At 39.9% G+C, this 25,020-nt stretch overlaps 1 protein-coding gene across 1 annotated transcript; it reads right to left on the bottom strand.

Moving 5' to 3' along the window:
- Positions 1-200: 200 nt before the first annotated feature.
- LOC129353790 (collagen alpha-1(XVIII) chain-like) lies at positions 201-23,616 on the bottom strand. The gene is given in 47 exon segments (XM_055023233.1): positions 201-2,418; positions 2,494-2,603; positions 2,680-2,877; positions 3,359-3,625; positions 3,704-3,736; positions 3,812-3,940; positions 4,147-4,211; positions 4,765-4,921; positions 5,508-5,621; positions 5,711-5,745; positions 5,813-5,863; positions 5,955-5,985; positions 6,069-6,116; positions 6,192-6,263; positions 6,351-6,404; positions 6,488-6,523; positions 6,651-6,728; positions 6,947-7,006; positions 7,090-7,116; positions 7,224-7,256; positions 7,406-7,495; positions 8,263-8,298; positions 8,393-8,491; positions 9,130-9,156; positions 9,228-9,287; positions 9,399-9,530; positions 9,794-9,853; positions 9,962-10,006; positions 10,366-10,419; positions 10,504-10,644; positions 10,716-10,766; positions 10,842-10,925; positions 11,006-11,068; positions 11,151-11,177; positions 11,244-11,450; positions 11,788-11,805; positions 11,879-12,000; positions 12,761-12,836; positions 12,950-13,009; positions 13,082-13,162; positions 13,887-14,425; positions 15,428-15,503; positions 15,633-15,686; positions 15,761-15,841; positions 16,533-16,652; positions 16,655-17,073; positions 23,224-23,616. Coding segments are annotated over 47 exon segments (4,944 nt in total). The 5' UTR covers positions 23,531-23,616; the 3' UTR covers positions 201-2,201.
- Between the last annotated feature and the right edge of the window lie 1,404 nt (positions 23,617-25,020).

The raw sequence follows: 25,020 nt of genomic DNA, 5'->3' as shown, positions 1-25,020 counted from the left end.
GAGCATTGGAAAATGTCTAAATTATTTGACTTTCTGAATAAATCATGACCAAACCCATTTTATATCAAATAAAATTGCTTCCATTATGTCTTCAACTCTCGCTGAGCAAATTTGTAACCACAGACGAACAATTGAGGACAATATTTTTTTTCTTCTTAGGAGGAGCTGAACTTCCCAAAGTAATTTTAAAAAATGCACCATCACATTTTCCCACACAAGTTTATTCAACCATGACATCTCTTTCCAGGATGACAGAGAAGCAATCTCCAGCTGAAGTTATAATAAAAACAGTGCACAGCAGGTTAATGGCTGAATCCTTACATATCTGTTCATACAATTTATATCTATGCTCTCAAACTTTGAAAGCAAATCACATCACATGTTAGAGTCTGAGTAAAAAAGCAGTTGATTTAAAAAAAACCTAATAAATATCCCTTTGTTATTGATATAAAATATAGTTTTAAAATATTCTCCATCTTGTAGCAAAGTGATAAATTGATAATACTCATGTGCCTTGGGCTGCAGTCAGTGTACAGAAGTGAAAAATATACATTTCACAGAGAAGAATCATCTAATCTTTGGTTTGTTCAGTCACTTGGATTTACTGGATTTAAACACCTACTCACCTATTTTTCTGTGGAATCTGATTCCAAGTTATTTGCATGTTTTTGGCTGAACATATCTAAAAACATAAAAAAAGGCAGCAGGGGAAGCTGAAATGCCAAAAAATAATGCTACCATTGGCTGGGGTTTGCAAGGCAGCCAATACATATTTTCTTTGCAGCTGATTGGCTGAACAACCGAAAGCAGAGATAAAATAGACTGTAGATGTTTCCACTCTGCATAATAATACATATTGAAGAATATTATTTGTCAGAACTATTAAAACAATCAGCTATAAGCAACAGTTTTCAGCGGGCGGCTATAGTCCCTAAGTCCAGATAAAAATGTGTTACAGTAGCATCATCACTTCCTGGAGAAATTGAAAAATTCAACTTTTAATTTGAAAGCCCATTCTTCTAAGCCACTCTCCAACGTGGAAAAGACAAGTGAACATAGCACTGAAGCAAAGCAGATGTCTTAGTCTTCATATGGCAAAAACCGTAACTGTTTCTCCTCCAAACAACCAGGAGTTTCTGGCAACTTGTTCATCTTTGCACATCATTACTGTAATGTCTCAATTATGAAGGTTATCCTAACAGTTCTCAGGCCTTTGAACTGTAACTGGGTCAGAAAACAACCATTATTGTTCAGAGTGGTTCCTCTGGTACGATCAGCTCTCAAGTCATGCTGACCTAACAGAAATTACTGGACAGTTTTTGGTGTGAAAATTGTTTCAAACAAAAACTTGGACAAGTGTCTTTCTGGGTGTTGGATATTCAGAAAGAGTACTCTATATTCAGAAAGGGTACTGTAATTAGGTGTTTGCCATTTGGGAAGTTTAATTATCCAATCCAAATTGATTTTGTGGATGTGGAGAATATTTACGACCTTGTTTGCCAATTCTTTTTGTTGGCGTATCCAAGAGTTGTGATCGCTGTTCGCATTGTTGGCACAAAGTTGAGCTTCCTGGGAAAAAGCACATCTATCTTCACTAAGCTAAAGTTTGGTCAGGAACTCATCTTTTTGCTATTTGATTCTAACCAAACCATAGTAGATCTATTGGTAGAGCCACTGCTCATCCACATTGAAAGAAATTGAGGTGCTTTGGATGCCTCACTGGATGGTCTTTAGAGTTTTCTCCAGGCATTTTGCACTGAGGAGATACGTGAAGACACCCAGAATCCATTTGGGGGACAGTATTACCTTCCAAATGTCCTGGAATCTCCTAATATATCTGCAGAGAATCACTTGGAACAGGTTTCCCTCCTGAACTTGTTACCCATGTGACTTAATATCAGAAAGTCAGAGAACAAAGGAAGGGTGGATGGATATTATGGATGAATGAACTACAATAAAGGAAGATTAATTTCTGACCCGCCTTAATCTTAGAGTAGGGAAGTAGTTTGAAACCAAAGGTAAGCAAGAAAACAATGATAAACCTCCAACATAAGACTGAGTCACCTGAGTTTAACCAGATGTGTAGGATGATTCTCTCTAGCACCATAAATCCAGGCTAAACAAACATAAAGTGATATTTCATGATAAAAACATATATACAATGCAACACAAATGGTGTCCAGACAAATTAAAGATTAGATCTATCTTTGCCTGCTGTCACGGATGTAGCTGTTCTCGACACACAGCACGATATAGGAGCTGGAGCAGCTGCTGGAGCTCCGCTGCAGCAGGCTGCGGCTCTGCAGCGGCGACGCCATGCCCGTTAGCGCCCGTTCCCCGACGCGCCACGCCTCGCAGTAGTTGTCAACATCCCGCTGACCCCTGCTTGTTGACCCATGCCACATCATCTTCTCTGGCCTTGGAGCAACAAACAAAGCGGCTGTAGCGACCCTTTACTTTCAGGTTTTAGTTTTGTGTAAGGTGTTGCCTCACCATGAGTCATCTTGGAGAACATCTTTGCCGTCGAAGGAGTAGATCGAAACGTTGTCCCTCATTCTGCTATCGCTGAAAATGCGGTTCCAGTTGTCGAACAAAACCTCATCCTGCAACCAAACATGCATCAGAATTAGCTTTTACAACTTTAGGGATTGATTTAATCAAGCAGATTAGTTTCAGCACCTTCAGATTGACTATTGGCACGTTCTCCCTGTTGGAGCTGTAAACGATGCTGTTGAGATCTTCCAGTTTGGAGGACAGGAAGGCTCGGAAAGTTCCCTTCATCCCGATGGCCTGGGCCTGGCTGAAGCACAGGAAATCTGCGCCGGCGATGCCGCGCATGCCGCCCTTCTGAGGGCTGTTCAGCGCAATCAGGTGGAGCTGAGGAAACAAATCATCTCAAAGAATACTCGCACAGATGGAGAGGATTTAGACTGACTGAATTCTTCAGAAAACAATGAAGGAGGGGATTCTCTTGGTTGTTGAAGTTGTCCATGCAATATATCTGGGTATAATAGAGGAGTGGCAATAAGAAGAAGACGTCCTGTAGGACAAAAGCCATGTAAAAAACCAAAACTGACATTTTTGGAATGCAACCAAAATCCTACAGGGTGCAAATCCAAAACTGCAGGTAAAAAGCATCTGGATGCTCAGCCACTGAGTAACAATTGCTTGTTCTATTCATGTAGTAAAACAAGCAAAGATCTTTTCTTTCAAAAAGTGACGTGAAAAAGAAAATCCTTCAGCTGTTTCTAGTATAGGAATTGCTCTTTGAGGGGGTTAGTAACTGTGTAGTCAAAATATTATTTTCACCAAGACTTGCTCTTCATTTCATTATAAATATACTTCCATCTTGTCTTACTGCTGGTCCTGAAGTGTGTCTGTGGATGGGAGCCTGGGGAACCGGAGGCGGCGGTCTCTGAGGACGGGTGACCGGGTAGCGGGGGTCCAAATATCGACCGTCCGGCAGGTTGACGCGATCCGTGTAACTCGGGTATCTGGGATTCGACGGCTGTGGGTAAACCAGATCTGTCTGGTATCGTGAGTCGGGTCGATACCGGGGATCAGAGTCTGGGTTTGACTGTGATGGGGACTGGATGACGGGAGGCAACGCCTCGACTGCGACGCCCTGAAAAAAATGTTTAATGGCTTAAAAAACAAGAAGAGTTGTGTGTTTTAAAAACATAAAACATTAAACCACACTCACCGATTCACTTGGTAAAGAAATGTAGTTCCCAAGCTGAAAATAAAAAAAAATGTATGTTTAAAAAGTGTTTGTGGCAAATGTTGAATCATTACTCAGAACAAGTTTCACCTGAACTTGTCGGACTCCATCCCGGACTCGTACGTAGAGATCTGTTTGGTCGATAACGTACACCAGAGATCCTTCAGGCTGTCTTCTAGCTGTGGCCGCCATGGTGTCATAAGACCGAAACACTGTCACCTGAAAACACCAAGACATGACTCTGCATCTCCTTAGCCTGTTTTATTCATTCATAGATCCAACAGCAGAAAAAAAACAGCTGCAAGTCCATGAAGATTGTTCAGTTTCACGGTTTTCAAGTAATTATTTCAACAATTATCCTTGTCTATGATATATATTTCATAATGTCTGAGACAATTTAAAAATATCTGTATATAAAAACTCACTCCTGAAGAAAGTCCTGGAAGACCTGGAGTTCCAGGAGGTCCTGGGGGTCCAGGAATACTGATAGCTGTAATAAAACAACAAAAAAAATACCTTTAACACATTTTAGACAAAAGTTTTGGGTATTTTTCTTTTTCTTCTACAATTTTTTTAAAAACTCAGTTTCTCCAGAAAATTAAGAAAAAGCCAGTAAGCTGCTGACTCTATCCACTACAACTACTAGTCACATATTTTATTGTGTTAAGTTTTTAGTTATGAAATTAGAAATGTGGAAAAATGCAAACAGCAGAAGCCAAACAAGAAAACAAAAGTCTTTTAGCATTTAATAAATTTTTCACAGACATAAAATTTAATCCTAAGCACCACAATGGTTTATCGTCCTATTTTCTGTGGTACTATATACAAAAATAAATAATTAAAATAATAAAACTTATATCCGTCCTATGTTTGCAGTCATATCTCAAAAAAATTTACCAAAATACCAATCTTAATTTTTCAAAGAATAAAGTTAAGTATGAGAAAAAAGAAATTTTCTTACAAATTACTTAGAGGAATTAACTTTAAATTAGGAGAGGGAATAATCTTTCATAGTTTGAGTTTGTTTTTTTAACTGGACTCACACTGTGTTCCTCCATAGGGCCCAGACAAGGATGAACCTGGAGGTCCGGGTGGGCCTGGTGGGCCTGGTGTTCCAGGTCGACCGTCATAACCTCTTCCTGGGGCTCCAGGAGGCCCCTGAGGGCCCGGTGGACCAACAACTGATTCTCCTTTTGGACCCTGGTCAGAGAGACAACTTTGATCATCCCTAAATCAGCATATTGGAATTTTACCCAGACAAGAAAATATAGAAATGTGGGTTTTTTTTTTTCCATTCAGAGTTAATAACTTCTAGTGTTTTTTAATGCTAGTATGTTCAAACTAGTAACAGAAAATGCCAGATCAGTCTTTGTGTCGCTTATAGCTGTAAAATATTTATATTGTATGTTTTCAGAGTACAAGTGTTAACAGAAAATATCATGCTTCTATGTTGTGGATTAATTTTCAAGTGGACATTTATTTAACTTATAAACATATATTTTCATAAAATCAATCACATGTGTAACATTTCTAGACTTTATAAACATTTAATCAGTGCTTGAATGTCTGTGACCCACTAAAGTAGGGATGCATCCTGTAAAAAAGTCTGGCTCATCCTTGAAGATGCCAAATTCAGCAGTTCAAGTAATAATACATGAGTACAGACAACTCCAGCAACTATTATGAGAAGCTTGAGGACGGAAACCCAAAACATTTGACCCAAGTCATACCGTTCAAGGATAATTCTACCAAATACTGAGGAAATGGATGTAGATGGTGGTCTTACTTGTGGTCCAGGTGGTCCTGGTGAGCCAGCTCCTCCTCCGTATCGGGGGTCATAATAGCCGCCGCCTGGTTCTCCTTTCTCTCCTTTTAAACCAGCCTCACCTTTCAACTCATTCTGGACAAAACCAAATCGATTTTCACTTAGAAACGAACTGATTTAATCTGTAACGCAGATAGAATGGTGGAAATAGTGGGTGATTTTACCTTTAAAGTGTAAAAGTCAAAGCCTGTTCCCAGACCTGAAGAAGAGGCAAATATTTACCTCATGTTGTATTAATTTTATATATGAACATTAACTAATGCTACCTTGAATTTCAAGTATTCCTGGTGGTCCAGGATCGCCTTTCTCTCCTTTAACTATGCAAAAAAAAGAGGAATGAAAACATAAATAGCAGCAGATTTCCTTTGTGAAACTTTGATTTGTATGAAAGAAAGTCTGAAAACTTACCTGCGTAATACCTTGAGTATTCATCACGCCCCTAAAGCAAAGAGAGGAAACAGTCAGAGACAAAGTCATCGTTCCTTGATCTAAATGGGAATGAGATGTCTCCACCCAACTCACGCCTGGAGGTCCGGGGGGACCGGGGGGCCCCGGAGGTCCCGCGATTCCCTGAGAAATAACAAGCAATGAATAACGTCTTCATGACTCACTTGTTCCAACACCAAAGCTTTTCAAAGCACTTACAGGGTAACCGTATCCAGACCCACCGCCAGAGTCTCCCTTCTCTCCTTTGACCCCGTTTAATCCTGGTCGACCCTGAAATATTAAAGTCATCCTTCAGTCATTTTCTTATCTTAATAAAAACAATAGTTTAAATGTTTTCTTAACGCAACAGAAACATACTGATCTCCCAGGAATACCAATCTCTCCTTTTGGCCCAGAAGGACCCCGCGGACCCTGGAGAAATAGTTACTCTTGTCAAACTTGCACAATCCTGGTATCTTGTCAAAAAGATGAAAACGTATTAAATCAGTACATACAGGAGGTCCCACTGGGCCAGGACTTCCTCTCTCCCCCTGCGAATCAACACCATCAGTCACTTTAACTCTTAATTATATATAATTCATGTGCCAGTGGCTCAATGTCTGAGACTTAAGAATGAAGAAAGCCAGGAAGAGCAGAGGATGTTGTGCATTGACGTACCGGCTGTCCTGTCAGGCCTCCCAGATATAACGGCCTCCCGTCAGGTCCCATGACAATGCCAGGCTCTCCTTTCTGTCCCTGCAAGATAAAAAGTACATATTCTCTCAAAACATTTAAAATGAGAGCAAAAATCTGACAGCTAGACTGCTGCAACCACCATCACTGGTTAGAAGTTATTCAGATCGACCACTACATTAGTGATGGTTGTTCAGATCCAGATTTTCCAGGTTTTATCTGTTCATCTGCGTTATTAGTGGAGGGATGTGGACAGATTTTCACTAATAGGACTGTCTCACCTTAGGAGCATATCCTGGAGCACCAGCATCCCCTTTGTCTCCTTTAGGCCCCGCTGGTCCCTAAATCAAAAGACATACCACCATTAGTTTAAGTTGAACGCTTGTCTCAATAAAGTGAGGTTGGTAGATGCATTGATACGTACTGGGAATCCTGCTCGCCCTGATCCGCTCTAAAGAAGGAGAGACGGCTCATTAAAGAAAGAACAGCCTGGTTCTTACTTGGTGAACGTCAGTGAGTTTTAGTTTAGTTTAGGGAACAGGGGGAGCATCAACTCACCTGTCCCAAATCGTTCCAATAAACCTCGTTAAACTAGCAAGACAAAGTTAGGTTAGTTAGTAACAAGCAGTGAGGCAGGCAGTGACCGTGCAGTGAAGGAGGGAGAGGATGGTGAAAAGTTGAAGGGTTAATTTCATTTTCCAATTAATTAATGTACATTTATAGTTAGAGGTCTGACTCACATCTCTAGATGACGGCTGGTAGAGAATCTGTCCTGGTTGGCCGGGCGGTCCGGGTGGTCCAGGTGGTCCACCATCTCGACCTGGACGGCCCTGAGTTCAGAATAAACACGTAAATTTAAGAAACAGCAAAATATTTTTTATGTGAACTTGGGTTAACGCTTAATGAATGTGTTGTAGTTTAAGATTAAAGCCCATTAGGGCCTGCAAAACTTAAAATTGAAGTTTAAAATAAGATTCTGAAATGGCATTTTAGCATCAGTGTTTGAACAAACAATTAAATAACACAAAAACAGAAAACAAAAGAGGTCTTAATGTAGAACCCGGTGGAACACCTTTTAGTTTATTTTTTTAAAAGAAAGCTATACAATATAAATTAGCTAATTTTTTCAACAACATAATGAAGATTCTTCTCAAAATACCAAATTCGACACACAGTTTTAAAGCAAATACTTTGGTTGAACAAGAAGGTATTTTTCTTGCAGATAACAATAAAGTTAGACAGTACAAAGACAAGATTCCCATACATTTTTCATTCAAAATTTCTAGACATTTCTCAATAGATTTAACCATTTGGAAAGAAATATTATTTTGCCAATCTAACCTATTGGTTTCTTCACCCGCACACCTCACCACCTTCTAGCTGCCCTTGCAAATATCAACAAACCACGGTCACTTCTTTCATCATACAACACTACAGTTTCTCTGACTTTTCTCTAGATCCACATACTTTTCACCTACACTCTTAGAGGAAACATAATCTTTTTCTCAACATTTAAACCAATTAGCCTCACCAATCTTCTGAATCTCATTCAACAAATTCCTCTTTAGCTATTATTCAGGAAATAAAGGAAACTCACCGTCTCTCCCTTCTCTCCTTTCTCTCCCTGTTTACCCTAGAGAAATCAGCACAAGTAAAGATTAGTATCTTAAATGACACATTTAACTATTATGTGTCTGGAAATATTGCATGATAAAGATGGTCAGTACTATTGTTCCAGGGTATCCGTCAATGCCTGGAATCCCAGGAGGTCCCCTTGGTCCCTCTGCTCCTTTAGCTCCATGAACTCCTGGAAAACCTGGCTTGCCCTACAAACCACAATTAAACATTTTTACCTTTCACTTTAACTAATAGATCAAATAAATAAAGTAGGGCATGGATGCACACAGGCAAATCTTGTAAAAATTAATCTTTTTTGTGTTTGTGAAGGTTGTTCTGCAAAATTTGTCACAAAAATCAGTTTTATTATTTACCAGTTTTAAGAAAAAAAGCTGCAAGATGAAAATCCCAGATTTTTTTTCACGAAAATTAATTTTAAAAACAATATTGTCATAAAACATAAAACATATTAATCAGAGAAATATTAATTGGTGGAAACATACAGGAAGTTTTATATAAAAATGCTTTGGAAACATAACCAATCAAAAAAGCCAGTTTGAAACCATAAATAAAATATTTAATAAAAACAATTATTCCTAATAGTTGCCACAGCAACACCTAAAACAAGGCTGCAGCTTATCAAAAAGCAGTCAAGTTGATTTTTAGTTCTGCTAAAAATAATAGTTTTCAATATTTTTATTTAGTACAAATATTGTTTTGACAATTTCCAGAAAGTGACTGATTGGTTTAACTTTACAAATTTTATCATGTTTTCTTATCTTACGAGCTTCAAAAACTCAATCTGACGTCTTTACAAGAGCAGCTGAAGAAAATGTCCATTACTTACAGGTAGACCAGCAATGCCAGGTGGACCCTGAAGACATGATACAGATCAGAAAGTATAAGGATGACATAATCAGAGAACCAACTGTCCAATATGGCTACCTGTGGTCCAGGTGGGCCTCTGAGGCCAGGCAGGGCATTTAGCACCTCATTTTGATTCCCCTGCATGGAGAAAATGTGAATTAGAAAGAATATTTGAACAGTTATACACTTTTGTGATTTTGAATTTTTAATCCTGCCTCAAAGGAGATTAACTTTGAAACCGTGACTCACACTGCCAGCGAGGTACGGTGGCCCCGGTGGTCCAGGAGGCCCTGGAGGCCCAACTGGTCCCATGGGACCTGGAAGTCCTGCCAAACCAGACTGTCCAGGTGTACCCTGCCTTCCCGCATCACCCTGACCACCCTGAGTCAGGATTACAAGCAGAAATATTGTGTTTTGTATTGGAAAATTATGTTAGACAATTAAAGGAGAAAATTAGAGGAAAACCGAAAGAAGACATTCAAAAAGTGGAAAAGCAAAGGCAGATTTCTAAATATTTAGACAAACGAAGAAGAATTAGATTTCTATCTGAAACATTGTCATCTTTATGGAAATGGAAAACGTTAAAAAGCAAAGCAGATCAGCAGAGAAGTAACCCAACCCAGTACCTGCTACCCATTACACACCCAGGATGGAGCAAAGAAAGAGAAGAGGTAATTGAAAGGGTTGGAGTCCGTTGTGTCTTGCTAGAAGAAAGCAACAGAGAATCTATGTGGTTTTGCAGCAGCATTTTCTATTATTTTTAAACAGTAAACAAATCTTTGTGCGTTTTATTTTTAGCTATTTTAACTAACCTTTTCCCCAGCTGGACCAGGAAGGCCAAGATCACCACCGTCACCCTAAATAATAGAAATTAAAACATTATTGCTGAAGGCAAAACGCATCATAAAAGCAGGTGGTTTCATTAGCAAGCAGAAAATGAAAACACTGACATGGCTACAGACAGCAAGAGGCGCTATTGTCAAACCATAACATTGAAAATGAACTACCTTCATCCCAGAAAGTGTATAGTTCTGGTTGTAGTTTATCATAAAGATGAGTCTTATAGTTTCTTTTTAAATAATTTGAAGGTTGGTCAGGCCTAAATAAAACTAAAGTAGCCTGACTACCTTGTGGAATCCTTTCTGTCTGATTTAAAAAGCAACAACAAACTTTTGTGCCAATTTCTGGCACAAACGTAGATGATAATGAGTTTTACCTTTTCTCCTCTGGACCCGGGTCTACCAGGGAGACCAGGAGGTCCAGGTGGGCCCTGAAAACAACAGAAATGCAGATTTAAACCCTTTAGCTACTAAGTAATCAAACAAAATACAATGAAATAAAATTGGATTCTCACTGGTAGGCCAGGCACTCCATCTTGTCCAGGTGGTCCAGGAGGTCCAAAGGCTACTGGACCATCGGGTCCGATGGCTACTGAAGTACCAGGTGTCCCAGGTCGGCCGGGCGGACCAGGGGGCCCAGAAGGACCAGGTGGACCCTGTCCGTCACATTTCACAACTACCATTCTGTGATATTTTTTAACACTTTTCTCAATGGTGAACAACTTACCCGGAAAGTTTCCAAGTCTGGGAATCCTGAACCCTCCATGTCAACAAATGTCTACAAAAACATTCACTGTGGTTAGATTTTTTGTTTTGACAAACATTGGCTAGAAAGGAAGATCTTTTCACATACTGGACGATCACCAGTGCCAGGTCCTGGAGGTCCTGGAAGACCTGGGGGACCTCTTGGTCCAGGGGAACCCTCTCCAGGTTCACCCTGGAATGATTCAGAGATAATAAATTATCATCATAAATCGAGACTTCACATGATTAGCATAATGGCTTCATGTATCGCACCTTTTGGCCTTTCATACCAGCCGTTCCTGGAATTCCTGGAGAACCCTGCGGTCCAGCAGGACCCTAAAAAAATTATAAAATTAAAGACGTCAATTGATGAATAGTCAGTCAATTCAGAGAAAAGTCCTGCTGAAAAGACACTTACAACTTTTCCATCCTCTCCTGGATCACCCTAAACGAAAAAGAAATGGTCACAAACTAATATTTTTATTTAACCATTTTAATTTCTTGCACTTACAGGCTGTCCATCAGCCCCTTGAGGTCCTTCAGGCCCTTCCAGCCCTGGTGGCCCAGGTGGCCCAGCTGGACCAGCCAACGGCTGCACAACGGAGCCATCGCCGAGTCGGACAACCTCGGCCGAAGGTCCTGGAGCACCAGGAGGACCAGGAGGCCCCTGAACGCCACGTTCACCCTTTTTGCCAGGGTATCCAAAACCAGTATCACCCTGGAGAGAATAACAAGTAGGCAAGCTTTTAGATGTTTGGTCTTACTTTGTTTATGTCTACATCACTGATGGTTCCACTGATAGCTTCACTTTCACTGTCACAGTTCTCTTTCTGTTACCAATCAGCCCTGATACCTACTGCCATCCACTCCACCATGCCAGCATTCACTTCTTCTCTAAACCTTCACTTTGAAAATTACAGTAGATCATCCACCATTAGTGCCTCTACTTCCTGAAACTTCATTGTGGTTCCCTAATTCCTGTACATTTTTGTTGTAGCATCAGAAAAAACATAAGAATCCACTACCCCAAAGTCCAATAAATGCACTTCACATACCTTTTTACCCTTTTCTCCCTAGAAAGAAGAAAAGAAAACTGGTTATTTGTGTCAGATGTAAATGTTTACTCAGAAATTAGAGACTTCTTACTTTGTTGCCTTGCTCTCGACCCTGAGAGGACAAACTGGAGCCTGAATCCCCCTTTGGCCCTGCAGGACCTCTGTCCCCTTTCAGACCTTTCTCTCCTCTGTCGCCCTTCTCACCTTTGCCTCCTAAAGAAGAGCAACAAGTTAGCCTGTTTAGAGCATGGTCTTACAGGATTGACAAATGTAAAAGCCAATGCAAAACTTACAAAGCAAGCAGTTTGTGACGTTAGCATGAATGATCCTAAATACTAATTAGGCTAGGTGGGTTCAGATGATCAAACAAGTTTTAAAGTCCTAAAATGCAACATATGATGCCCCAATCTAAAGACATTTGAGGCAAGAAACACTCATTAATATTCATTTGTCCAGATAGGCTTACAAAGACATTTCTAAGACTTTGAGACTCAAGTGAACAGCAGTGAGAGATATAGTGTACTAAAGTCTATTTATGGTGAAAATATGAAACATAAAAGGACCTTCCCAGAGGGGCCAACCTACAAAAATTACCTGTACATCTCCTTTATGCAGAGTGCACAAAGATAGCAAAAGGAATCCAATATTTTTTTTCAGAAAACTCTGAACAACCAAGCAATGGTACTAAGGTAACAGAAGTTGACCTTTTCAGGTCTGTGGATTGTTATGAGTGGCATATTCAATGCTCCACTTACAGATTACAACTGACAAACTTGGCGCTTGGAGCAAAACTTCATTCTCAGGTCCAGACAAGTTGTATCAAGTGCATATTTCAGCTGATGAGACTTTGACGCTACATGAGTAATCTTTGGCAGAGGCTACTGTACTCAGAAAAAACATTTCTTTTTCACATTTTCAAACCATTCAACAACTTGGTAAAACCACTTCCAAGTTGAGTTTTCGTTCTTTTCACCTGAGGTTCCTCTTCTGGCTCCTGTTTGGGATGTAATTGGGGGTTCAGGTACGGGACGAAGGGGTGGAAAAGTGATCTAAGAAAAACAAAAACACCACCAAACCCGTTGTTTTCTATATATCCAGAAAAACAACTATACACAACTATATCAAATAGTTATTATTCCAGCTAAGACATTTGCAAACCAACCGTCTTAGTGTTTTCTTTCTGTCTCCTGTCAGCTTCTTTGTTGCCACTGTCACCAGAACCCTGACATGAAAAGAAACGTGTCACACAAATGTGTTTGTTCACTTCAATTAAGATTTTCACAGAAACACTCACTTCATCAGGGTAATCCTCATAATCACAGAAACCCTGAAATGCCTGAAGGTTTCCCACAAGTCTTATCTCTCCAATGTCGCCCTTAAAAGACACAAATAACTTATAAGTAATGAAGTAAAACAGTAGAAGCATAAATTTGTGAAAAATACAGTTAACAACTAGAACTCAGAGGAAGTTTGAGGCCTACAATAATTACAGAATACTATGTATTCTTAAGATTTCCTCACTGGTGAGACATTTGAATATTTCAGCTTCTTTTATTTGGTCACTTCATATAAAACATGTCTTCAGGACCCAAGTGCTGCCTTCTAAGTCCAAAAACAAGAAAGCAAACAAAAGGAACCAGTGACGAGTAACGAGTCTGAGAGGTAAATATACAGAGGAGGGAGTGGCAATGACAAAGGAACCAATTAGGGAAACTGAGTGCAGCGAGTCAGACTTGATGAGATAAATGACTAGAATCTGGGGAAGCGGAGTAAATGGTAAAGAATGACAATAGAGGGAGACCTAAACAGAAAGTCTAGCAAAATATATCGAACACCTGGAATAAGAAGGAATAAACTAGAGTGAAATCATACGGAAGCAAACAAATCCAAAACTCAAACACTTGAACCAACTGAGGGAATAAACTAGAATGGGGAAAATAAAGGAGGAAAAGAAACAAAAGCAAAAGTCCATAAGGGGATACGACAGAAAATGTTAAATTGTTTTCAACTGGTTGTTAGCTCTGGATTTGCATCCAAGATTATCCAAGAAGATAAAACCTGTGGTGCCAAGCCAATTGTAAGAGTTACTTAGTTATTACCTCAAACTTGTCTGGATCAGCTCTTCCTGCTTGACCCACAAAGATCATACTTCCATCATCCAGGTCCATCGGATCAGGCGAGCGCTCAAACCTCACCACTTCTGGATCCCTGTCACATTCTGGGTGAAAACTGACTTGTTCGTCAGACACAGACAGAGCAAAAACGTTCCAATGGCTATCAAGCCTTGGAACTTCAAAGCTGGCCGCCTCATACGAAGACTCAGAATCAGGTTCAGTGTAGAAGAACTGGATCTTTTGACGACCAGACTGCACTGCGCTGAGCTTCACACCGATGTACATGAATTTCTGGGTGCTGTCTGTGATGGAGAAGAGGACGGATGCAGCAGGAGTGGAAGGACTGAGGTGGAAAATGATGGTGAAGTCCCTGTAGAATGGACTGGGAACAAAGTCCTGGGCCAGTTGTCCTGATGACGATGCTGAGGTAAACCTGTAGGCAGGTCCTCGGGCCACTGTAACTTTAGCTATTGAATCTGGTGGAGGATCTCCAATCAGCTGGTGCAAAAAGACACCACTTTTTTCTGCAAGAGAGACCAGGACAGAGGATAAAATAAGAGGATATAATGTGGACCAGATGAAGAAAAAGTTGCTGGTAATCCAGTTCCCACAGACTGTAACAGGACAAAAATAAACAACCAGCACATTTGAGAGCAATAATTACATTTTCATACACCAACAATCACCAGGGGGAAAGAGTTTTGGCCTTTTGCCGATTCTTGAAAGATGTGGGGTTTACCCCAGAGTATACATGATGTCAGTGTCTTGTTTCTGTGGAAATAATTTAGCAGTAAATTACAACCCTAACAAAGGCTATTTAATGGGAAATTGCAATCTAGCATGTCTGCAACTTTTATTTCTCTACATTTTGGCTAGACTATAACTTCAGGTGGGAAGAATTTGTCTAATAAATCTAATGTGCAACAAACTCTTTGAATGTAATTTCTTAAGGCTGATTCAACTCCTGGTCCACTTTGGTTATGCAGGAAAGATTATCTTTTTATGGATTGCTGAAAGCTAATGTTTTTGGTCAGTGGTTGTTTTCTCTTACTTTATTCATGTAACACAGGGTCAATGAATAAAAGTAAACAAATCTAAGGTTTCTTAGATTTGTGAGATGGATATTATTAAAGTCTCATCTAGAGATTTGAGCCAAATAGCAAAGTTGTTGGTTTATCATTCCAGATCCTCATCCAGTCAGAATATGGAAAACAACCCAGAGTAAATATCAACCAAACTAACTTTGGGAGGTTTATGTGGACCTTGCCAACCTTATGCCTTATGAGTCATATTTAATGCTCCAGTTGCAGATTAAAATGGACAAAATTTGCCTTTGGGGTAAAATTTCATACTCTGTTCCAGACAATTATTGTCAAATACATATTTTAGCTGCCTAGACTTTGACACAAGATTAGTAATCTTTGGCAGAGGTTTCTAGATTCTGAAGTATCACTTCTGTTTCACTTTTCCAAGTTGTTCTATAACTTTTGACTATATTTATTGATTTAGTTTAGATTTGGTTTCACCTGAGGTTCTGATTCCAGCTCCTATTTGGCGTGAATTTGTGGGCTTAGAGACCGGACGGAAGGATGTAGAAGAGACCTGAGGGGACAAAAGTGTGAAACTGAAATTTCTTTTATGTTAAATATAAATATGCACAAAATCCTCAACACAGTTATAACAGGCATATCATATTCTAATTGGACAATCTAAAGAAGTCTACAAACCTACCGTCTTTCCTGTTTGTTTCCCATCAGCCTTTCTGTTGCCATCATCTCCAGAACTCTGAGACACGACAAGGAATGTGTTAAACTAAAGTGTTGATTCACTTTAATTGAAATGATTGCAGAAAAACTCACTTCATCTGGGAAATCGTCTTGGTCACAAAAGTCTTGAAATGCCTGAGGGTTTCCCACAAGTCTTAGGTTTTCAATTTCACCCTTTAAAGACACAAACAACTTATAAGCACTCAAGTATGACAATAGAACCATGAATTCATAGAGGTTTAGTTAAATTTATGAAGAGAGGGACTCTTGACAGAGCACAGGAATGGGAGACAGAGGCAAAAAGACATGGACTCTTGTTGGAAAACTGTGGATTATAGGACAGTTTACCTTGTCCTATAATCCACAGTTTTCCAACAAGAGTCCATGTCTTTTGCCTCTGTCTGGAAACTTTCATCAGAGAATTTATGTAACACAAATCTGACGTGGACCTACAAAAGGCTGAGAAGTAGTCATTGGGAACAGTGAGGGAGAGATTGATCACAGATCACAGAGCTCTGAGAGCTCCACAGACACAGACACTCTGTTGCTGTTGTGGACTTAGAAACCTTTGCAACAGCATCTGCTCCTGCAGACAAAGGATCTGCTCCTGCATCATTAGAGAAACCTGCACTCTTGCATGCCGATGTGAACACTGGCACACACGTTGAGCTTTTGTCAAGAAGTGTGTTGTTTACATACACGAGGGAATGGCAATTAAAGGTTAAATAAAAAAGAAAGAAATCTTACAGAACTAGATACAAGGTGAACGTGACGTGAATTATGGACAGAGTAAGGTTTGATGCATTTGACTAAGAAGATAAAACCTGTGGTGCCAAGGCAATTGCAAGAGTTACTTAATTATTACCTCAAACTTGTCTGGATCAGCTCTTCCTGCTTGACCCACAAAGATCATACTTCCATCATCCAGGTCCATCGGATCAGGCGAGCGCTCAAACCTCACCACTTCTGGATCCCTGTCACATTCTGGGTGAAAAAACTGACCTGTTCGTCAGACACAGACAGAGCAAAAACGTTCCAATGGCTATCAAGCCTTGGAACTTCAAAGCTGGCCGCCTCATATGAAGACTCAGAATCAGGTTCAGTGTAGAAGAACTGGATCTTTTGACGACCAGACTGCACTGCGCTGAGCTTCACACCGATGTACATGAATTTCTGGGTGCTGTCTGTGATGGAGAAGAGGACGGATGCAGAGGGAGTGGAAGGACTGAGGCGGAAAATGATGGTGAAGTCCCTGTAGAATGGACTGGGAACAAAGTCCTGGGCCAGTTGTCCTGATGACGATGCTGAGGTAAACCTGTAGGCAGGTCCTCGGGGCCCTACAACTTTAGGTATTGAATCTGGTGGAGGATCTCCAATCAGCTGGTGCAAAAAGACACCACTTTTTTCTGCAAGAGAGATCAAGACAGAGGATAAAATGAAACCTTTGAAACATTTCTAAACCTGAGATAAAAACACATCCTCCACAGGTTTGCTCTAACACAACTGATTCAAAGTGATGCATAAAATTATCCACCATGTCTTCAAATTCTGCAGTTCTGTGAATAACCCACTGATTAAAATGTGTTGAATTAAACAAGATATCTTCTTCTGGGGACGAGGAAGAACTCTGTAACAAACAGTGCAATTACTAGTTAGGAAATCTTATGTTGGAGTTTTAAAGAAAACCAGGCACAAGCTGCTGCAAAGGTAGCTAAAAATCTAATTGAGCAATGAGCACCAGACGAAAAACAAATAAAACTGAAGGTTAAAAAGAAACCTGAAATTTCATCTAGCAGAGTCCTTGAGCAAAATATTTGAGACACATTTTGATAGAGAAACACGAGACACAGAATTATAAGCTACATTTATGAGACAAAGACTGGACCTTATGAACACAATCCAGCTCCCATAGACTGAAATATGCTAAAAATGAACAAGTAACAGCTTTGAGAGCAATAACACATTCTGATACACCAACAATCACCAGGGGGAACACATGCTGGCCTTGTGCAGATTCATGGCAGACATTAGTGTGATGTCAGTGTCTTTGAAGCAGCGTTACTCACTAAAGGAACTATATTCAATCTTTCAGGTCTGGAAAAGCTTTGGCATCTTTTTGGATAAGGAAACAATGTTTGGTTTCACTCCTGGAAATAATTATATTACTTAGTATAATTTATTAAGATTATATTTATTAAGATTCCAAAGGAAACAGTACAAGGATTTTACACTTAAGCAGATGGGACTACAATATTTCTATGACAAACTAAACTTTAAGTTGCTTCCTCTTAGTTTAGATGTAAATTTAAAGAAAGCAGCTTTAAAGTTACATTCAAATTATGGAAATTCTCTTTGGGTTTCTCTACCCAAAGAGAAACCAATGTAACCAATGCTTCATTATTGTTTTCTTGTGTTTAGCTTAGCTTGGACCTTTGTGGGATTTTGATCCAGCTGAATCTGGGGTGGGACAGGGTGGTCTTCTTCCCACTGAGGGCATCTGCTATCAGTTCATCTCCCATGAATGCAGCTGCTGCAGCTGTTGCAGCTCATGTGTGCAGAGAAAGTTCACTTCAGCAGGGTAACTTGCTTTTAATTAAGACCCTCCAGTTCTGCTCTGATTGAATAAATTTCCCCATCTGGAAGTTGTTTAAACTGACTACAGTTTCTGCACAAACATAAACCAGAAGTAATGAAATAAACCTCCACTGAACAGGGAACATTTCTGCCTAAAAACCAGACATAGAGTTTTAATTTCATCACACATGCAACCTATTCCTGACCTGTAAAGTTATTTAAGGTTCTTCTAAGCTGGCTTCAGAAAACAGATTTATACATACTGCATCCTAGAATCTTACATTTTACTAAATAATCTGAATTATTAGACAGAAAGTAGATGTATTTCCTCTTCATTTTAGTTTATAAACCTTTAAATCGTTGAACTGGTTGGTCCAGTTCGTCCAGTGATGCGGTCAGAACCACCTGGTTCCTAAAAATCATTTCTCTAGACCTGATAAAAATATTGCCCAGCAGAGACTGGTCTTCCTGCAACTCAAGTTGTACAACCTTCGACAGAAACAGTTTTTTTATTCAGTCTGTCCTGTTTCATTTCAGTTCTACAGAGAGAATCATCGAGACTGACCATTCCTCCATCCAGGACTTGGACATATTCAGTTTCACATGTCATTTCCAGATATCTCAGAGAAATCCATCACTGGTGTACAATTTGAAGGAAAAGCCTCTTCCAGCAGTAGTAAGAGGCTCAGATGGACAGATGGGCAAATAGGAGGAGGAAGGAAATGCGTGTCAGATATCCATGGGAAAGTGGACCATGAGGGACTCTTGGATGGATGAAGCACAGAGCCCCAAAAGAATAAAACTGACAGAAAAGAGTGGTAGAAACATGCCAGAAGGTCATATTGGAGCAAACAGGATTCCTCCAGAGGTTGAAGAGGGCCTCCTATCCCCCCCGGGGAGACATATAGATTTCCTTGTAGAAAATATAAAAATAACCAGTCAAAGATTTGTTACTTAAACTTTACATTGTTAATGAGACAAACCATAAACGGCTTCAGAAACACTACTTAACTCTCTTCTTGACCTAAAATCTCTTCATTGGTAGAGAAAAAAGATTAATTGTGCACAATCTTTGTTAGTACTATTTCCAGTAATGACTGAATTTTACCTAATTTTAAAAGCTGCCTGCCTTATTAGGCCAAACAAGCCCAGCAGAGGCATGTTAATCTGACCAAATAATGACACACTGTGCTGAATCATACCCTTTATCCTCAAATAACCTGAAACCAAATACTGGCGTTCACACAGTCAGAGAGAGACAAACATTTTTGCTCAGCTGTAGTTCTGTCCTCTGGAGACCAACCTGTTAACCAACAGAGGTGAGACAGCTGCTGCACCTTCAACTGACCTCTGATCCACAGACAGAACCGTATTCCTGCCCTGAGAGATCAGAGATATAGCTGTGAAAACTCTATAAACAAGCTACACAAAGTTATTCTGCAGCATAAAGTTTGTCCTTCAAGTTTTCATTGACATGATTTTAAAATATAATCTCATTCTCATGTCTTGTCATTACACCTCCAGTTGAGTCTTATCATCTCAAAAATTTACTTCATTAGTCCTACAAGAAGCAGAAAAGAGGAGAGAATTGGCTTTGGGTGTCTTCTGAAATCAACTTTGTTCAAAAGTGCAGCAGCAACTGTCTTCAGGAGTGTTTTGTTCAGGAAATAGGGTTAGAAATTGGATTTACTACTTCCTTTAATCTCCAGCTCGAAGTACTCTAATTTTGGACAAAAATACATTAGGGTAATTTGTAGAGACTTTAAATAGTATCCAAGTATAAGAAAGTGTTTCAGCTGATATCACTTCAAGTTCATAGAAGGCAAATCCAAGCTCCAATAAAAGCCTTTTTCAGACAGCATCCCACTATCAGTCTGCTCATCTCCTAATTATCTGCCCAGTACACATTTACCGCAAGCGTTGCTGGTTTCAAAGGGTAGGCGACTGGTGCTGCCCTTTGACCCCTGGCAGAAGCCGCAAACTGTCTTGTGTCACACCAGCGACAAGGCTTCTATTTTTTCCAACCTCGACATCGTTGCCCTCTCCCAAACCAAGGATACAATATAGGCAGTCTTCCCCAAGAAAAAAACGATTTCCCACCCACAGCATCCATCATAAATGTCATCTGCAGCTTCCACCCCTACCCAAAAAAGTTTCTCCCACAGCAGACGACCTCACTGACTTTCCCTCTCTGGGATTATGGAAAGGAGAAGATCCCAGCAACTGATTAGAAGTCAGCACAATGAAGAGGAGATGTAAACCAGAACTGGGATGAGGGGAAACCCGTCTGACTCCACTGATTCTGAACAAAAACAAAACCCATAATTTTATTACTGCTAATCCAATGAAAATCTAAATTATTGCACAAAACTGATAGAAAAACCTGAATATGTGCCAAAACTAATTATGTAGTGATTTCTAACAATGTTTTGTTTTCATTCCCTATTTTGATTTTAACGGTTTAAATGCCTAATGCCCCTTAATATGCATTAACTTGCACATTGGAAACGTCTTTCCACTGCAGCAGAAGCTATAGCATCCATGGTCTTTATTAAATCTGCCAGTGATTAAATGGTTCTGATCTCCAGGTAACCTGTTCAGATTCTGCGATTTTGGTAACTTTGCACATTTTCTCTGGTAATCAACAATAGCCGCTGGTTTGTACTGGTTATAAATATTTATTTCTCAAATTATTAGCTTTGGTCTGGGCCTACCAATCATTAATCCTTACTCATATTGTTATTTGCCACATTAGCTGATAAATCCTTTACTATTTTTCCCAGGAGGAAAATAAGTATTGAATGTCCAAAACTACATTTGGTAAATGTCAGGCATTAATGCAGGCCAGTGTGGTATGAAAATCCATAAAGTCAGCTGATGAATTGTTGTTTTGTTTGGGTGTTTTCTAGTTTTGAGGCTAGATATTTGGTAGATTAAATATGTTCTGGGAAACATTGGTAATCAGATTATGTTATGGCCTCATGTTTGATTTGATGAAAGTCTTTGCAACCCTCCTTATTTATGTGAGACTGGAAGCCAGTGGTGAAGCGTTCAGCACACCAATGTAATGAACGGTGCTCTGATGAACATGCATTCATTAATTACGATGTTTGCAGATGACATTGTGAGTTTTATGGATCAGGAGTAAGAAAGTCAGGAGACATGGGGAGTAAAGAATAAAAGCGTGTGACAGTGAAACACGATGCATGTGTGAGAAGAAGCTCCAGGGAGTAAATAGTTTGAAGATGAATGAGTTCAAGGATTCTGGGTCGGGAAGTTTCAGGAATGATTTGTGACAGGAGGCTGCAAGAGAAAGGGAAGGTTTACAAGTTGGCAGTGAGACCTGCTATGATATACAGACGTATATCTACGGCTATATATCACTAAGACTGGAGGAGGAGCTGAAGATGTTGAGTTTTCACTAAGAGTGAGAGAATAGGTTAGTAAATTAAGAAAAACTTTGAAGTTGAGGTGGTTTGGGGCAAATCAAGCAGAAGTTGATCATTAACAAAGAGAGGGGAAAGAGGAAGACCTGAATTCTTTAATTTCTTCCACATTTTTGATCAATTTAAGTTGATTCTTTGCATGTGTTTCAAGTGGAAAGCCCCATGACACTATATTGAAGCACAGCTGTATTTCTGATCCCTTTCTTCACAATGCAAAGCTAAATCCAAAACACCCTGAGTAAATTTAATTGGAGCAAAATGTTCCAATTAATTTCTACTTTACGAGACAGAAAAAGTTATCTAAACATGAACCTGGAACTTCTGTTCATTAAATGCAAGACATTTGTACAAACTCTTCCTATGGGAAAATATACTGACAGTTTTATGGAGCACAGTTCAGAGGTTAACCCTGACAATTAGCTGACAACCCCGCACTGCTAAATTTATGAAGACACCAAGACACAAAAAGAGTTTTTGCATTCACATCCCTTTCGATTCCACAGAAAAGAAGAAAAGCTTCTAAATTATTTCTTTTCAATACAACCTGTTTTAAGCATAAAAGGGGATTTTGTTTATGTTAAGTAACCAGAATCGCAGTGAATGAGACTCAGAAATGTCAAACAATTTCATCTTATTGTATTGTTTCGTTTCATTCTCTAAGACACAAATCAAAGAAGTTTAGTGATTTGTATCACTAAACAGTAACCAGTAGCTACATTTACTAATTCATTGATATGCATCGATGCTTAAATAAGTAGAAATAATCCTGATAATAAGGACAGTGTAAGTTTTTTTTATTCTATTGCAAATTTTACAGAAAAATTCTTGAAGACGCCAGATTTAAGCAACTACCAACTCCGACCTGCAAGTATTTCTTACTTTTACTATTCTGATGCAAATATTGTAAAATTCTAAATTATTTAATTTTGAGAATACAGAGAAATATATTTATTAATATTTGAACAGTTTGTTAATTTTTTTATCAACATATTGGCCCAATATAAAAATAAAAATGTAACATATTAACTTATGTTAATATGTAAAGACATTTAAAAAAACAGACACAAACAACATTGACCAGATCTGAAATGCATCGGCACTAAGGATACATTTCAATCCACCGGGTTACCTTTCCTGCTACTACCAGCTCCACTGGGAGACACCCGTTTTGCAGGGAGGCCCAGCAGCTGTCCAGCTGCACCTTGCAGAAGCTGAGACAGGGAAGAGGTGCAGCAGGAATCGGGCACCTGGGTGCCAGCAGGAGGCAGAGGAACCGGTCTGTGTCATGGTGACACCCCGCCCTCACAAGCCACACCCACTCCCACTCCCACAGGACCTCCTCCATCTCCTCCACAGAAATGTGATTGAAAAAGTTTGGCAGCATGAAAACCTTTGGCTGTTTGCATATCGGCCAATCAGAGGGGACAGGGAAGCAAGGTGAAGTGGAAGTGGCGTCAACACTAGAAATCTCTGAACCGGACCAAAACCGATGCCCTTCCCCAACCTATTGCTCCACCAGCGCCCCTCTCAACCTGCCTTTGTTATCTGTAATGTTGGGCTTTGTTGTCTCCACCGTCCCTGTCAGGCCTCCACTGGTAGTCCAGGCGGTTGTAGTCACATCCCAATCGTCAACAACCTGACGTATTCCTGTTGCCACTTTAAGGATTTCCTCCCCAACCTGCGATATTTTGGTCCCTTCCGTCACCAACGCCCCGCTGGGAGTGGTGGCTCCTTCTGTGGTTGGGCTTCCTGTTGTAGGTTGAGGTTTGTTGGAAAACCACCAAGCCTCCAAACTGCCAGCACAGAGAACCAGGAGAAGTGACCATGTCTGGATCCCCGACATGCTGCTGCTGCTGTTTCCCTTCTGTACAGAGCTCCACTGTTTCCCCTGGACGCCACCTGTTAGCCAGCCGCTCAGCAGTTAAATCCACGCTGATCGGGGCCAACTGAGCATCCGCTGAACGGCAGCCAAACATAAACCGCTCAGAGATCCTCCCAGTGAACAGGGCAAAGGGGGAGACCTGAGATGTGATGACAGAAAGTTTCCCCAACACACTGAAACTCCTCCCTCAATGACTAAACAGCTGGCTCCCACAATCTGCAGAAATAGCTTGAAATATTCAGATTAAATTAATTTATTCAGACCCAAGACTCAGTTTGAAGTATTATTTGTGTTAGTTCTAGACTGGTACGCAAACAGGACAGAGGAAATGCTTGTATCTATAAACCTTCATGTATTTTGTTGGAACTTTATATAATAAGCCTTCAAGAGAAAGACGGTTCTGCAAAAATCTCAAAAGTGTGGCATGTTTTTATATTTTCAATTTGATACTTTTTAATAAAATTCTCCAAAAACAATTGACTGTAGAAGTCACCTAATACTTCTACAGCATTAATAAAACAAGCAGTAAAATGACATGGCATAAGTCTATTAACAGGATAATTGTTAGTTTTAATTTGACATTTGTGACCTTTGTTGAAGAGAAGCAAGAAGAAAAACATAAAAATGTCCATCCATCCCGCAGTTTCAGAGGAAGGCAAGTATAATCAATGTCTTTATGATTGATTTTCAGCTCCTTTTAAATCTCTATTTGGAGGGAGAGTTGGAAATTTGAGAAATGTTGGAGTAGGGGATTCGATCTTTGTCCATCATGATTGATTGAAGAGATAATTTGAACTTCCTCTGGTTTTCTGCATCTCAAAGGTCTACGTAGCTTTTGAGATGCAAATCAAGTGTAAAAACAATACCTTGGTGCCATGGTTATACATCATAACGGCACAGCCGCCAATGCCAGAGGGAATAATTGTCCAAAAATATATACAAATATGCAATGTATTAGTAACATTAGTATTTGTTCATAAAATAATAATTATTGAGTGTTTTCTAAATAAATGTGTGCTTTTTTATGTAGTATTTCTTCTGCCACCAGACTGTGGGAAAAAGCAGGAACATCCTGTGGAAAAATGAGAGACGCAGCTGACAAATTAGATGACTCTGTGAGAAAACTCTCCACGTGTTGCGACAGAAAACAAATGAGCTACAGCCGATGAAAAGTGAATCAGGTTCCATAAGAAATAGGAAGGCATGGTTGAGCTAAACAGCCCTGACATGTGCTTCGCTACTCGTTTTTCCACCAGAACGACGAACGCAGAAGGAATCAGTTTGTGTTGTTCTGGTTGAAATGTGATGAGCAGCACAGCTGGACAGAAACACAGCAGCAGCACGAAGTGATGAATGAGAGACAGCAGCTGACATCTCACTGTGAAAATCCCCAGACTTCCAGGTTCTCACAGATGAGAGGAGGAGGCATCTTCCTCTTCCTCCTCATCGTC

This window comes from Poeciliopsis prolifica, unplaced genomic scaffold (genome assembly GCF_027474105.1).
Source record: "Poeciliopsis prolifica strain line A6 unplaced genomic scaffold, Auburn_PproV2 SCAFFOLD097, whole genome shotgun sequence".
Taxonomy (NCBI): Eukaryota; Metazoa; Chordata; class Actinopteri; order Cyprinodontiformes; family Poeciliidae; genus Poeciliopsis; species Poeciliopsis prolifica.
This window is presented reverse-complemented; position numbering and strand designations above follow the sequence as displayed.